We start from the raw sequence: 14,625 nt of genomic DNA on the forward strand, positions 1-14,625 counted from the left end.
AATGTCCCCAATGGCTCTGGGGGTCTCCTCCTTGATGTCCCCAATGTCCCCAGAGTGCTGGGGGTCCCCAGCCTCCCCTCCTTAGGAGAGTGTCCCATGTTCCAATGGCCCTGGGGAGGTGGCGTCACCCAGGGGTGTCCCCAGTGTCCCAGTCAGGGGGTCCCCAATACCCCAAATCGCTCTGGGGGTCCCTTGTGTCCCCTCCTTTGTGTCCCCATCACTCTGGGGGGTCCCCAGTGTCACCCAAGGGGCTCCTCAGTGTCCCCCTCAATGGATTCCCATTGTCCCCATGGTTCTGGGGGTCCCCGGTGTCCCCTCCTGGGGTGCCCCCAATGTCCCCATGGTTCTGGGGGTCCCCGGTGTCCCCTCCTGGGGTGCCCCCAATGTCCCCATGGTTCTGGGGGTCCCCGGTGTCCCCTCCTGGGGTGTACCCAATGTCCCCATGGTTCTGGGGGTCCCCGGTGTTCCCTCCTGGGGTGCCCCCAATGTCCCCATGGTTCTGGGGGTCCCCGGTGTCCCCTCCTGGGGTGTCCCCAATGTCCCATCACCTTTGGGGGTGGCACCACCCCCCGGGATGTCCCCCCGGGGGTCCCCAACCCTCCCATCAGCCCCTGGGGGTGTCACCCCCCCCCGGGCCCCCCCAAATCCCCCCCGGGTCCCCCCAAATCCTCCCCGGACCCCGGGGAGCGACCGCGGCCGTTGGCCCCGCCCCCGCCGGCTCGCAGCCAATGGGAAGCGCTCCCGCTGCGCGCGGCTCTGCTATTGGCCAAAACATATGTCAATTATCGCTGCACCAAGCAGCCAATCGGGAGCAGGGGTGGGGCGAAAGGGGCGTGCGCTTGAATGGAGGTGATGTCATCGCCTCTGGCCACGCCTCCCGCGCGTTCTCATTGGTGAAAAAAGGCGGGAGGGGCGCGCGCCGCGCTGTGATTGGCGGGGAGGGGGCGGGAAAGGGGCGGAGCCAGAGGAAAAGGCACGTGGAGGGGGGGACGGGGATGGGGACAGGGGATGGGACAGGGACAGGGATGGGACAGGGACAGGGATGGGGACACGGGACAGGGATGGGACAGGGATGGGACAGGGACAGGGATGTGGACAGGGACAATGATGGGGACACGGGACAGGGATGGGAATGGGACAGGGATGGGGACAGGGCATGGGAATGGGAATGGGATAGGGATGGGGACATGGGACAGGGACGGGGACACGGGACAATGATGGGGACACGGGACAGGGATGGGGATGGGAATGGGATGGGAACACAGGACAGGGACCGAGATGGGGACAGGGATGGGACAGGGGTGGGGACACGGGACAGGGACAGGGATGGGACAGGGATGGGGATGGGGACAGGGATGGGACCGGGATAGGGACAGGGACAGGGATGAGATGGGATAGGGTTGGGACAGGGACAAGGATGGAGACAAGGACAGTACTGGGATGGGACAGGGATGGGGACAAAGAATGGACAGGGATGGGACAAGGATGGGGACAGGGGTAGGAGAGAGATGGGAACAGGGATAGGGACAAGGACAGGGACAGGAAAGGGACACGGGGGTGTCCCCGAAGGTGACACTGTCCCTGGTGTCCCCACACCTTCTGTCCCTTGCATCCGCCACCTGTGGGTCCCTGAGCCCACATCTCCTGTATCCCCTGTCCCCCTGTCCTCCTGTCCCCCTGTCCCCTGTGTCCTCCCTGTCCCCCGTGTCCTCCCTGTCCCCTGTGTCCCATGTCCCTGTGTCCTGCTGTCCCCTGTGTCCTGCTGTCCCCTGTCCCCCGTGCCCCCCCCCAGGTGTGGCCTGGCCCTCCAAGGGATGGGGACACCGAGGTGACATCCGGGGGGGGGGGACACGAAGGTGACACCGAGGAGGGGACAGGTGAGACAAGGGGTGGGGGGTGACACGAGGAGGGGACACAGGGGGGTGACAGAAACGGGGACAAGGGGGGTGACAGAAAGGGGGACAAGGGGGGTGACACAGGGAGGGGACACGGGGATGACAGAAAGGGGGACACGGGGAGGGGACACGGGGGGTGACAGAAAGGGGGACACGGGGGGTGACACGGGGAGGGGACACGGGGGGTGACACGGGGGGGACACGGGGGGTGACACGGGGAGGGGACACGGGGGAGGGGACACACAGGAGGCGACAAAGAGGAGGTGACAAAGGGGAGGTGACAACCCCGGTGGTCTCCACCAGCGACATCGGAGGGAGGGGGGGGTTGGGGGGGTGGGTATGGGGGGGGGGGTTCCCACCCAGTGGGCGTGGCCTCCACAAGACCCCGCCCCCCGCAGGCCCCGCCCCCGGCCCGCAGCGCCTCCGGCAGCGCCGCAGCGCCGGGACCGATGGGCCGGGACCGGTACCGGGGGGGGCCCGCGGGGCCGGGGGGGCTCGGGGGGCTCCGGGAGGGGGGTCCGGGCTCGGGGGAGGGGGCGGGGGAGGGGAGGGGGAGGGGGCAGCGCGCGGGGCTGCGGGAGGGGGGAGGGGGGAGGATGCGGGGGGAGGGGAAGGGGGGATTTTGGGGGGGCGGGCGCCTGCGGGGGGAGGGGGGAAGGGGCTCGGGGGGCACCTGGGCAGGTGGGAGGCCGAGGGGGGGAGGGGGCGGGCCGGGGGTGGGCAGCGGTGGCCAGGCGTGACCAGGGGACAGCTGCCAGCAGGTGTGACAGGGATGTGCGTGTCAGGGACGGGGGTGGGCAGCGGCGGTGGGGACAGCGGGCAGCGGCGGTGGCCGGGTGTGACCAGGTGGGACAGGGACGTCCAGGTGTCACAGGGGTGGCCAGGTGTGGTGGTGACAGCTGTGACCAGGTGTGACAGGGATGTCCAGGTGTCACAGCCAGGTGTCACAGGGGTGGCCAGGTGTGGTGGTGACAGCTGTGACCAGGTGGGACAGGGATGTCCAGGTGCCAGGGCCAGGTGTGACCAGGTGTGACAAGGATGTCCAGGTGTCAGGGGTGGCCAGGTGTGGTGGTGACAGCTGTGACCAGGTGTGACCAGGTGTAACAAGGATGTCCAGGTGTCAGGGGTGGCCAGGTGTGACAGGGATGTCCAGGTGTCAGGGGTGGCCAGGTGTGACAGGGATGTCCAGGTGTCACAGCCACGTGTGGCCAGGTGTGACAGGGATGTCCAGGTGCCAGGGCCAGGGGTGGCCAGGTGTGACAGGGATGTCCAAATGCCAGGGCCAGGTGTGGTGGGGACAGGGGTGACCAGGTGTGACCAGGTGTGATGGGACAGGTGTGACCAGGTGTGTCCAGATGTGTCGGGGATGTCCAGGTGTCACAGACAGGAGTGGCCAGGTGTGGTGGGGACAGGGGTGACCGGCTGTGTCCAGGTGTTTTGGAGTTGTCCAGGTGTCAGGGACAGGTGTGCCTAGGTGTGACCAGGTCTGTCAGGGACAGGTGTGCCCAGATGTGCACAGCTGTGCCCAGGTCTGTCAGGGACAGGTGTGCCCAGATGTGCCTAGGTGTGACCAGGTCTATCAGGGACAGGTGTGCCCAGATGTGCCAGGGACAGGTGTGAGCAGGAGCTGGGAGTTCTTGGAGCCTCTGGGAGTTACTGGGGTTCACTGGATGAACTGGGAGTTACTGGGGGTTCCTGGGGTTCACTGAATTAACTGGGACTTACTGGGACTTACTGGGGCACTGGGGGTTACTGGGGTTCACTGGGTGAACTGGGAGTTACTGGGACTTACTGGGACTTACTGGGACTTACTGGGGCACTGTGGGTTACTGGTGTTCACTGGGTGAACTGGGGGTTACTGGGATTTACTGGGGCACTGTGGGTTACTGGGGCTCACTGGGCAAACTGGGGGTTACTGGGGGTTACTGGGAGCCCACGTGTGCCCAGCTGTGCCGCGCTGGGGGCGGGGCTTCCCCGCTGTGGGCGGGGTTTGCCGCGCGCGGGCGGCGATTTTCCCGCGCGGTGGGCGTGGTTTTGCCCATATAAGGACATGCACGTCCCGCCCCCGCCCAGAGGCCACGCCCCCCGTTTGGCGCAGTCCGCGCGCGCCGCCGCAGGGCCGGGGGCGGGGCCTCGGTGCTGGCCACGCCCTCTGAAGGCGCTGATTGGCTGAAAACGTGGGATGGACGTGAGGGGGCGGGGCTTGGGCGGAGCGAGACGGGACTGGGAGAATGGGGGGGACTGGGAGAACTGGGAGTTACTGGTGGTCACTGGTGGTCACTGGTGTCCCCGGGGGATGGGGACGGTGCCCGCTGTCCCCTCAGGTGTCCCCGCTGTCCCCAGGTGTGGCCCGGGCAGGGGGGGCGGCCGGGCCCCCCCCGGCGAGACCCCCCCCAGGCCCCGCCAGCGCTGACAGGTGAGGGACGGTGGCCCGGCTGCTGTCCCCAGGGATGTCCCCAGGGATGTCCCCTGTCCCTGTCCCCAGGGATGTCCCCAGGGATGTCCCCTGGGATGTCCCTTGTCCCTGTCTCCAGGGATGTCCCCAGGGATGTCCCCTATCCCTGTCCCCCTCCATGTCCCCATCGCTGTCCCCGCTCTTGTCCCTCCTGCTGTCCCCACGCTGTGCTCGGTGTCCCCCGGCTCTGGTGTGTCCCCAAGCCTTCAGCCGTGTCCCCAAACCCTGAGCGCTGTCCCCAGCGCCGCTCTCATGTCCCCAGACCCATCCCCAGACGCCCAGCGGTGGCCTGAGCGCTGTCCCCATGTCCCCAGTGGTGTCCCTTGTCCCCATGGCTGTCCCCAAGGCTGTCCCCTGTCCCTAGCGGTGTTCCCGCTCTGTCCCTGTCTCCAGCGCTGTCCCCGCACTGTCCCTGTCCCCAGCGGTGTCCCCAGCGGTGTCCCTGCGCTGTCCCTGTCCCCAGCGCTGTCCCCGCGCTGTCCCCAGCGCTGTCCCCTGTCCCCAGCGGTGTCCCCGCGCTGTCCCCAGCGGTGTCCCCGCTCTGTCCCTGTCCCCAGCGCTGTCCCCGCACTGTCCCTGTCCCCAGCGGTGTCCCCAGCGGTGTCCCCAGCATTGTCCCCGCGCTGTCCCTGTCCCCAGCGGTGTCCCCAGCGGTGTCCCCGCGCTGTCCCTGTCCCCCGCGCTGTCCCCAGGGGTGTCCCCAGCGCTGTCCCTGTCCCCAGCGCTGTCCCCGCGCTGTCCCCAGCGGTGTCCCCAGCGGTGTCCCCACGCTGTCCCTGTCCCCAGCGCTGTCCCCGCGCTGTCCCCAGGGGTGTCCCTGCGCTGTCCCTGTCCCCAAGGCTGTCCCCGCGCTGTCCCCAGCGGTGTCCCCACGCTGTCCCTATCCCCAGCGGTGTCCCCAGCGGTGTCCCCACGCTGTCCCTGTCCCCAGCGCTGTCCCTGTCCCCAAGGCTGTCCCCCGCGCTGTCCCCGCGCTGTCCCCAGCGGTGTCCCCACGCTGTCCCTGTCCCCAGCGCTGTCCCCGCGCTGTCCCCAGCGGTGTCCCCGCACTGTCCCTATCCCCAGCGGTGTCCCCAGCGGTGTCCCCGCGCTGTCCCTGTCCCCAGGCCGCCATGGGGGACGCCGGGGGGGGTTTCGGGCTGGCGCTGCCGGAGCTGCGGGCGCTGATGGAGCTCCGGGGCTCCGAGGCGCTCCTGAAGCTGCAGCGGGACCTGGGGGGGGTCCCGGGGCTCTGCCGCCGCCTGCGCACCTCCCCCACCGACGGTAACGCCCCTCCGGGACCCCCCAAAACCCACCGAGACCCCGCGGAACCCGCCCCGACACCCCCAGATCCCCTCATTCCCCCGGAAAGCCTTGGGACCCCCCCACCCCGGCACTCTCAAAACTCTCCAAAACCACCCAGGACCTCCCCAAAAACCCCTGGACCCCCAAAACCACCAGGACCTCCCCAAAACCACCTGGGACCCCCCAAAACCACCCGGGACCTTCCCAAAAACACCCGGACCCCCAAAACCACCCGGGACCTCCCCAAAACCACCCGGGACCTCCCCAGAAACGCCCAGACCCCCAAAACTATCTGGAACCCCCAAAACCACGCGGGACCCCCCCAGACCCCCCCAACCCAGAGTGGCTGTGGCTGACCCAGGGGTCCCCAGGGTGGCAGTGGAGGTGACATCCATGTCCCCAGGGCTGTCCGAGGGTCCCCAGGGTGGCCGTGGGATGACATCTGTGTCCCCAAGGCTATCAGGGGGTCCCCGGGGTGGCTGTGGGGGTGACACCCGTGTCCCAGGGCTGTCCGAGGGTCCCCGGGGTGGCTGTGGGGTGACACCCGTGTCCCCAGGGCTGTCCGAGGGTCCCCAGGGGTGTCACCCAGGGCTGTCCGAGGGTCCCCAGGGTGGCTGTGGGGTGACACCCGTGTCCCCAGGGCTGTCCAAGGGTCCCCAGGGCTGTCCAAGGGTCCCCAGGGGTGTCCAAGGGTCCCCAGGGGTGTCACCCAGGGCTGTCCAAGGGTCCCCAGGGGTGTCACCCAGGGCTGTCCGAGGGTCCCCAGGGTGGCTGTGGGGGTGACACCCGTGTCCCAGGGCTGTCCGAGGGTCCCCAGGGCTATCAGGGTTCCCCAGGGGTGTCACCCAGGGCTGTCCGAGGGTCCCTGGGGTGGCGGTGGGGGTGACACCCGTGTCCCCAGGGCTCTCCGAGGGTCCCCAGGGGTGTCACCTAGGGCTGTCTGAGGGTCCCCGGGGTGGCGGTGGGGGTGACACCCGTGTCCCCAGGGCTGTCCGAGGGTCCCCCGGAGCTGGAGCGCCGCCGCCGGGTGTTCGGCCGGAACTGGATCCCCCCGCGGCGCCCCAAGAGCTTCGCGGCGCTGGTGTGGGAGGCCCTGCAGGACGTCACCCTCGTCATCCTCGAGGTGGCCGCGCTCGTGTCCCTGGGGCTGTCCTTCTACGCGCCCCCCGGCGCCGCCGATGAAGGTGACGCCGCTGTCCCCACGGCCCCGCCACCGTGTCCCCATCCTGCTGCCAGCCCCAGCCCTGTGCCCTGTCTGCTGTCCCCGTGTCCCCAGCTCGGTGTCCCCGCCCCATGTCCCCACCCCAGTGCCATCCCCGTGTCCCCGTGTCCGCATGTCCTTATCCCCGTGTCCCCATGTCCCCAAATCTTCATCCCCGTGTCCCCAAATCCTCATCCCCTTGTCCCCATATCCTCATCCCTGTGTCCCCAAGTCCCTGTGTCCCCAAATCCCCATCCCTGTGTCCCCATGTCCCCACCCCAGTGCCATCCCTGTGTCCCCATGTCCCCAAATCTTCATCCCCGTGTCCCCATATCCTCATCCCTGTGTCCCCATGTCCCCCTGTTCCATCCCTGTGTCCCCAAGTCCCTGTGTCCCCAAATCCCCATCCCTGTGTCCCCATGTCCCCATCCCACGTCCCCTACACCCCTGGCCGTGTCCCTGCACGTGACACTGGTGTCCCCACGCGTGTCACCTGTATCCCTCCGTGTCCTCACGTGTGTCACTGATATCCCCACGTGTGACACCTCTGTCCCCACGTGTGACACCTCTGTCCCCATGTCCCCATGTGTGACACCTGTGTCCCCACACGTGACACGCGTGTCGCCGTGACACCTCTGTCCCCTTGTCCCCACGCGTGTCACTGATATCCCCATGTGTGTTGCCCATGTCCCCACATGTGCCACCTCTGTCCCCACGTGTGCCACCTCTGTCCCCACATGTGCCACCTGTGCCCCCACACGTGACACACATGTCGCCATGTGTGACATCTCTGTCCCCTTGTCCCCACATGTGTTGCCCATATCCCCATGTGTGTCGCCCATGTCCCCACGTGTGTCGCCCATATCCCCATGTGTGCCACCTCTGTCCCCATGTGTACCACCTGTGACCCCACATGTGACATGCGTGTCGCCATGTGGGACACCTCTGTCCCCTTGTACCCACATGTGTTGCCCATATCCCCACATGCGTCACCGATATCCCCACGTGTGTTGCCCATGTCCCCACGTGTGTCACCGATATCCCCATGTGTGTCACCGATATCCTCATGTGTGTTGCCCATGTCCCCACGTGCATCACCGATATCCCCACGTGCATCACCGATATCCGCACATGTGTCGCCCATGTCCCCACGTGTGTCACCCATATCCCCACGTGTGTCGCCCATGTCCCCACATGTGTCACCCATATCCCCACGTGTCACCCATATCCCCACGTGTGTCGCCCATATCCCCACATGTGTCGCCCATATCCCCACGTGTGTCACCCATATCCCCACGTGTGTCACCCATGTCTCCACATGTGCCACCCCCGTCCCCACACGTGCCACCCGTGCCCCCACGCGTGACGCGCGTGTCGCCGTGTCCCCAGCGTGCGGGCAGGCCTCGGGGGGCGCGGAGGACGAGGGCGAGGCGGAGGCCGGCTGGATCGAGGGCGCGGCCATCCTGCTCTCGGTGGCCTGCGTGGTGCTGGTGACGGCGTCCAACGACTGGAGCAAGGAGCGGCAGTTCCGGGGGCTGCAGAGCCGCCTGGAGCGCGAGCAGCGCGTGGCCGTCCTGCGCGGTGGGCGCCTGGCGCAGGTGCCCGTGGCCGACCTGGTGGTCGGGGACGTGGTGCAGGTCAAGTACGGTGAGCGACCAAGCGCGGGGACACGTGGGGAGTGGCGCGAGGTGGGGCGTCCCGTGTCCCCGTCACGAGGGCGTCTGCTGTCACCAGCCCTGTGTCCCCATCCTGATGCCATTCCTGTCCCCAGCCCTGTGTCCCCATCACGATGGTGTCTCCTGTTCCCAGGACTGTGTCCCCAGCCCTGTGTCCCCAGCCCTGTGTCTCCATCCTGATGCCATTCCTGTCCCCAGCCCTGTGTCCCCATCACGATGGCGTCTCCTGTCACCAGCCCTGTGTCACCAGCCCTGTGTCCCCATCATGATGGTGTCTCCTGTCCCCAGCCCTGTGTCCCCATCCTGATGGTGCCATTCCTGTCCCCAGCCCTGTGTCCCCATCGCTATGGCGTCTCCTGTCGTCATCCCAAGTGTCCCCAGCCCTGTGTCCCCATCACGATGGCATCTCCTGTCCCCAGCCCTGTGTCCCCAGCCCTGTGTCCCCAGCCCTGTGTCCCCACCCTGATGCCATCTCCTGTCCTCATTGCCCTTCCTGTCCCCAGCCCTGTGTCCCTATCACGATGGCATCTCCTGTCACCATCCCAACTGTCCCCAGCCCTGTGTCCCCATCCTGATGCCATTCCTGTCCCCAGCCCTGTATCCCCATCCCGATGGCATTTCCTGTCACCATCCCAACTGTCCCCAGCCCTGTGTCCCCATCCTGATGCCATTCCTGTCCCCGTCCTTGTGTCACTGTCCCTGTGTCCCCATCTCGATGCCATCCCTTGTCCCCATCCTCTGTCTCCACCACTGTGTCCCCGTCCTGTCCCCACCCTTGTGTCACCATCCCCATCCCGATGCCACCACCGTGTCCCCATCCCCACGTCCTCTTGCGTCCCCGCACCCACGGGCACATGAGGGGACATCAGGGGACATCAGGGCACACCAGGACACACCACAAGGTCCTGGTCACACCATGGTGACACGGCCCAGACACTCGGTCTGGGGACACCCCAGGGGACATCACAGGGTCCATGGTCATCCCAGGGGACATCATGAGTCCCACCAGGACACAGCACAAAGTTCTGGTGACACTGTGGTGACACAGCCCAGACACTCGGTCTGGGGACAGCCCAGGGGACACCAGGACACAGCACGAAGTTCTGGTGACACTGTGGTGACACAGCCCAGACACTCGGTCTGGGGACAGCCCAGGGGACATCACAGGGTCCGTGGTCACCCCAGGGGACACCATGAGGTTCCAGTCCCACCAGGACACAGCACAAAGTTCTGGTGGCTCTGTGGTGACACAGCCCAGACACTCGGTCTGGGGACACCCCCAAGCTCCCCGGTGACACTGTGGTGGCCCTGTCCCCTCCCAGGTGACCTCCTGCCGGCCGATGGGGTCCTGATCCAGGGCAACGACCTCAAGATCGACGAGAGCGCCCTGACCGGGGAGAGCGACCACGTCCGCAAGTCCCCGGACAAGGACCCGCTGCTGCTCTCGGGTGAGGGACGCTCGGGGACGCGGGGGACACCGAGGGGACGGCGCCGTGACCCGCGGTGTCCCCGCCAGGCACCCACGTCATGGAGGGCTCGGGCAAGATGGTGGTGACGGCCGTGGGGGTCAACTCGCAGAGCGGCATCATCTTCACCCTGCTGGGCGCCGCGGGGGACGACGAGGACGAGGGCAGGGACAGGAAAGGTGACACCACAGCCGGGCGTGGCCGCCGGCTCCGTGGGAGCTGGCACTGGTGGCATTGTCCCCACGGGAGCTGGCACTGGTGGCATTGGTGTGTCCCCACGGGAGCTGGCACTGGTGGCATTGGTGTGTCCCCACGGGAGCTGGGACTGTGTGGCATTGTCCCCATGGGAGCTGGCACTGGTGGCATTGGTGTGTCCCCAAGGAATCTGGCACTGGTGGCATTGTCCCCATGGGAGCTGGGACTGGTGGCATTGGTGTGTCCCCAAGGAATCTGGCACTGGGTGGCACCACGGGTGGCTGGTGGCCTCAGGGGAGCTGGCACTGGGTGGCATTGGTGTGTCCCCATGGGAGCTGGGACTGGTGGCTCTGGTGTGTCCCCAAGGAATCTGGCACTGGGTGGCACCACGGGTGGCTGGTGGCCTCAGGGGAGCTGGCACTGGTGGCACTGGTGTGTCCCCATGGGAGCTGGCACCGGGTGGCATTGGTGTGTCCCTAAGGAATCTGGCACTGGGTGGCACCGTGTGTGGCTGGTGGCCTTGGGGGAGCTGGCAATGAGTGGCACCGCGGGTGGTTGGTGACCCTGTGCAATCTGTCACTTGTCCCCAAATCCCTCCCATGTCCCTGAAGTCTCCAGGTCCTTCTGTCCCCATGGGCTCTGTCCCAGTCTGTCCCCAAGGTCTCCAGACCCCTCTGTCCCCCTCTGTCCCCATGTGCTCCACCCCTCCCATCCCTGTCCCACCTCAGGTCACATTTTGGGGGGTCCCCACGCCGGTGGCTCTCCCTGTCCCACCCCAGGTCACATTTTGGGGTGTCCCCACCCCGGTGGCTCTCCCTGTCCCCCTCAGGTCACATTTTGGGGTGTCCCCACCCCGGTGGCTCTCCCTGTCCCCCTCAGGTCACATTTTGGGGTGTCCCCACCCCGGTGGCTCTCCCTGTCCCACCCCAGGTCACATTTTGGGGTGTCCCCACCCCGGTGGCTCTCCCTGTCCCCCCCAGGTCACATTTTGGGGTGTCCCCACCCCGGTGGCTCTCCCTGTCCCTCCCAGGTCACATTTTGGGGTGTCCCCACCCCGGTGGCTCTCCCTGTCCCACCCCAGGTCACATTTCGTGGTGTCCCCACCCCAGTGGCTCTCCCTGTCCCACCCCAGGTCACATTTTGGGGTGTCCCCACCCCGGTGGCTCTCCCTGTCCCACCCCAGGTCACATTTTGTGGTGTCCCCACCCTGGTTTCTCTCCCTGTCCCTCCCAGGTCACATTTTGTGGTGTCCCCACCCCGGTGGCTCTCCCTGTCCCACCCCAGCTCACATTTTGTGGTGTCCCCACCCCGGTGGCTCTCCCTGTCCCCCCCAGGTCACATTTTGGGGTGTCCCCACCCCGGTGGCTCTCCCTGTCCCACCCCAGGTCACATTTTGGGGTGTCCCCACCCCGCTTTGTCCCGCAGGGAAGCCTCAGGACGGTGCCGTGGCCACCCCACAACCCAAAGGTGCTTTGGGGTCGGGTGGGGACAAGCCCAAACCCCCCTCCCGGTGTCCCCCCCGGTCCCCCTGCCACGTGGCCGGTGTCCCCAGGCAAGCGGCAGGACGGGGCGGTGGCCATGGAGATGCAGCCGCTGAAGAGCGCCGAGGGAGGGGACGCGGCCGACGGGCCGGGGACGCGGCCCCGAGGTGGCCCCAAGAAGGAGAAGTCCGTGCTCCAGGCCAAGCTGACCCAGCTGGCCGTGCAGATCGGGAAGGCAGGTGGGGGCTGGGGTCCCCAAACGAGGGGACAGACGCTCGGGGACGTGTCCTGAGGGGTGGGGACACTGTGGGCAGGTTGGGGACACATCCCCGAGGTGGCACCAAGGACAAATCAGTGCCCTGGGTCAAAGTGGCCATGCAGATCGGGGTCCCCAAATGGGGTGGCAGGGGGTTGGGGACACTGGGGACGTGTCCTGGGGGGTGGGGACATTGTGGGCAGGTTGGGGACGCATCCCTGAGGTGGCACCAAGGACAAATCAGTGCCCCAGGTCAAACTGGCCGTGCAGATCGGGGTCCCCAAATGGGGTGGCAGGGGGTTGGGGACACTGGGGACGTGTCCTGAGGGGTGGCTGAACAACACCAAGGGTGGGGACATGTCCCCGAGGTGTCCCCAAGGAGCACAAATTGGTCCTGCAGGGCACAGTGACCCAACTGACCGTGCGGACTGGGGTGTCCCCAGTGAGGGGACAGAGCGCTGGGGACGTGTCCTGAGGGTGGGGACATTGGGCCCAGGGTGGGGACACACCCCAAGAAACAACAGATCAGTGCTCCAAGCCAAACTGACCTGAGTGACCACACAGATCAAAGAGTTTGGTGTCACCAAGCAGGGTGACAAGGACACGGCCACCTTGGGGGACGTGTCCTGAGGGTGGGGACATCGGGCCCAGGGTGGGGACACACCCTGAGAAACAGCAGATCAGTGCTCCAAGCCAAACTGACCCGAGTGACCACACAGATCAAAGAGTTTGGTGTCCCCAAACGGGGTGACAAGGACACGGCCACCTTGGGGGACGTGTCCTGAGGGTGTCCCCGCGCAGGCCTGGCCATGTCGGCCATCACCGTCATCATCCTCGTGCTCTACTTCGTCATCGAGACCTTCGTGGTGCAGGGCCGGCCCTGGCTGGCCGAGTGCGCCCCGGTCTACGTCCAGTACTGGGTCAAGTTCTTCATCATCGGCGTCACCGTGCTGGTGGTGGCCGTCCCCGAGGGGCTCCCGCTGGCCGTCACCATCTCGCTGGCCTACTCCGTCAAGGTGGGGCCGTCTGTCCCTCCGTGGCCGTCTGTCCGTCACCGCTCTGTTCGTGCCCAGCCGTGTCCGTTTGTCACGGTTTCCCCCCATTTTCCTCGCTCCTCTCTCGTTTTTCCCCAAATTCCTTCATTTTTTCCCCCCAGAAAATGATGAAGAACCACAACCTGCTCCGATTTTCCCCCATTTTCCCCATATTTTCCCCATTTCTCCCCCATTTTCCCCATATTTTCCCCATTTCTCCCCCATTCCCCCCTTGTTTTTCTCATTTTCATATTTTTTTCCATTTCCCCCCCATTTTTCCCAAATTCCCTCATTTCCCCCCCCCGAAAATGATGAAAAACCACAACCTGCTCCCATTTTCCCCCATTTTCCCCATATTTTCCCCTTTTTTCCCCCATTTTCCCCATATTTTCCCCATTTCTCCCCCATTTCCCCCATATTTTCCCCATTTCTCCCCCATTCCCCCCCTAATTCTTCCCATTTTCATCTTTTTTTCCATTTCCCCCCCATTTTTCCCAAATTCCCTCATTTTCCCCCCCAGAAAATGATGAAGAACCACAACCTACTCCAATTTCCCCCTCTTTACTCCCCATTTCCCCCCATTTTTTCCCAATTTCCCCCCATTTTCTTCCCTATTCCCCCCCTTTTCCCCCAATTTCCCCCCATTTTTTCCCCAAATTCCCTCCTTTCCCCCCAGAAAATGATGAAGGACAACAACCTACTCCAATTTCCCCCTCTTTACTCCCCATTTCCCCCCATGTTTCCCCAATTTCCCCCCTTTTTTCCCCTATTCCCCCCTTTTTCCACCATTTCCCCCCATTTTTTCCCCAAATTCCCTCCTTTTACCCCAGAAAATGATGAAGGACAACAACCTACTCCCATTTCCCCTTCTTTACTCCCCATTTCCCCCCATTTTTTCTTAATTTCCCCCATTTCCCCCCATTCTTTCCCCAAATTCCCTCCTTTTCCCCCCCAGAAAATGATGAAGAACCACAACCTACTCCAATTTCCCCCTCTTTACTCCCCATTTCCCCCCGTTTTTTCCCAATTTCCCCCCATTTTTTCCCCATTTCCCCCCATTTTTTCCCCATTTCCCCCCATTTTTTCCCAATTTCCCCCCATTTTTTCCCCATTTCTCCCCATTTTTTCCCAATTTCCCCCCATTTTTTCCCCATTTCCCCCCATTTTTTCCCCATTTCCCCTCATTTTTCCCCAAACTCCCTCCTTTTTCCCCCCAGAAAATGATGAAGGACAACAACCTGGTGCGGCACCTGGACGCCTGCGAGACCATGGGCAACGCCACGGCCATCTGCTCGGACAAGACGGGCACGCTGACCACCAACCGCATGACGGTGGTCCAGGCCTTCGTGGGGGGGTCCCACTTCAGCCACCCCCCGGCCCCGGCCGCGCTGGCCCCCCCAACGCTGGACCTGCTGGCCCAGGCCATCGCCATCAACAGCGCCTACACCAGCAAGATACTGGTGAGGGGCACTGGGAGCACTGGGAGGGGGTTTTGGGGTGATTTTGGGGGGATTTGGGGGGTTTTGGGGGGTTTTAGGGGAGTTTTTGGGGGGTTATGGACCCAGGCCATCGCCATCAACAGCGCCTACACCAGCAAGATACTGGTGAGGGGCACTGGGAGCACTGGGAGGGGGCTGGGGTGGGATTTGGGGGGTTATGGGGGGGTTTTGGAGGGAATTTCG

At 65.2% G+C, this 14,625-nt stretch overlaps 1 protein-coding gene across 2 annotated transcripts in view; it reads left to right on the top strand.

Moving 5' to 3' along the window:
* Positions 1 to 4,225: 4,225 nt before the first annotated feature.
* ATP2B3 (ATPase plasma membrane Ca2+ transporting 3) overlaps positions 4,226 to 14,625 on the top strand; it is a 30,564-nt gene continuing 20,164 nt past the window's right edge. The window contains exons 1-10 of one of the 2 annotated variants that reach the window (XM_085563470.1): positions 4,227 to 4,311; positions 5,457 to 5,613; positions 6,621 to 6,818; positions 8,225 to 8,482; positions 9,834 to 9,959; positions 10,028 to 10,156; positions 11,598 to 11,639; positions 11,725 to 11,892; positions 12,711 to 12,925; positions 14,161 to 14,403. In XM_085563470.1, the coding sequence (XP_085419596.1) occupies positions 5,463 to 5,613; positions 6,621 to 6,818; positions 8,225 to 8,482; positions 9,834 to 9,959; positions 10,028 to 10,156; positions 11,598 to 11,639; positions 11,725 to 11,892; positions 12,711 to 12,925; positions 14,161 to 14,403 (1,530 nt within the window). In that variant the 5' untranslated portion in view covers positions 4,227 to 4,311; positions 5,457 to 5,462. Of the gene's footprint in view, positions 4,312 to 5,456; positions 5,614 to 6,620; positions 6,819 to 8,224; positions 8,483 to 9,833; positions 9,960 to 10,027; positions 10,157 to 11,597; positions 11,640 to 11,724; positions 11,893 to 12,710; positions 12,926 to 14,160; positions 14,404 to 14,625 lie in introns of both variants that reach the window. The other variant, XM_085563471.1, reaches the window with a different exon arrangement.

This window comes from Lonchura striata, chromosome 31, assembly GCF_050655825.1.
Source record: "Lonchura striata isolate lonStrDom1 chromosome 31, ASM5065582v1, whole genome shotgun sequence".
Lineage (NCBI taxonomy): Eukaryota > Metazoa > Chordata > Aves > Passeriformes > Estrildidae > Lonchura > Lonchura striata.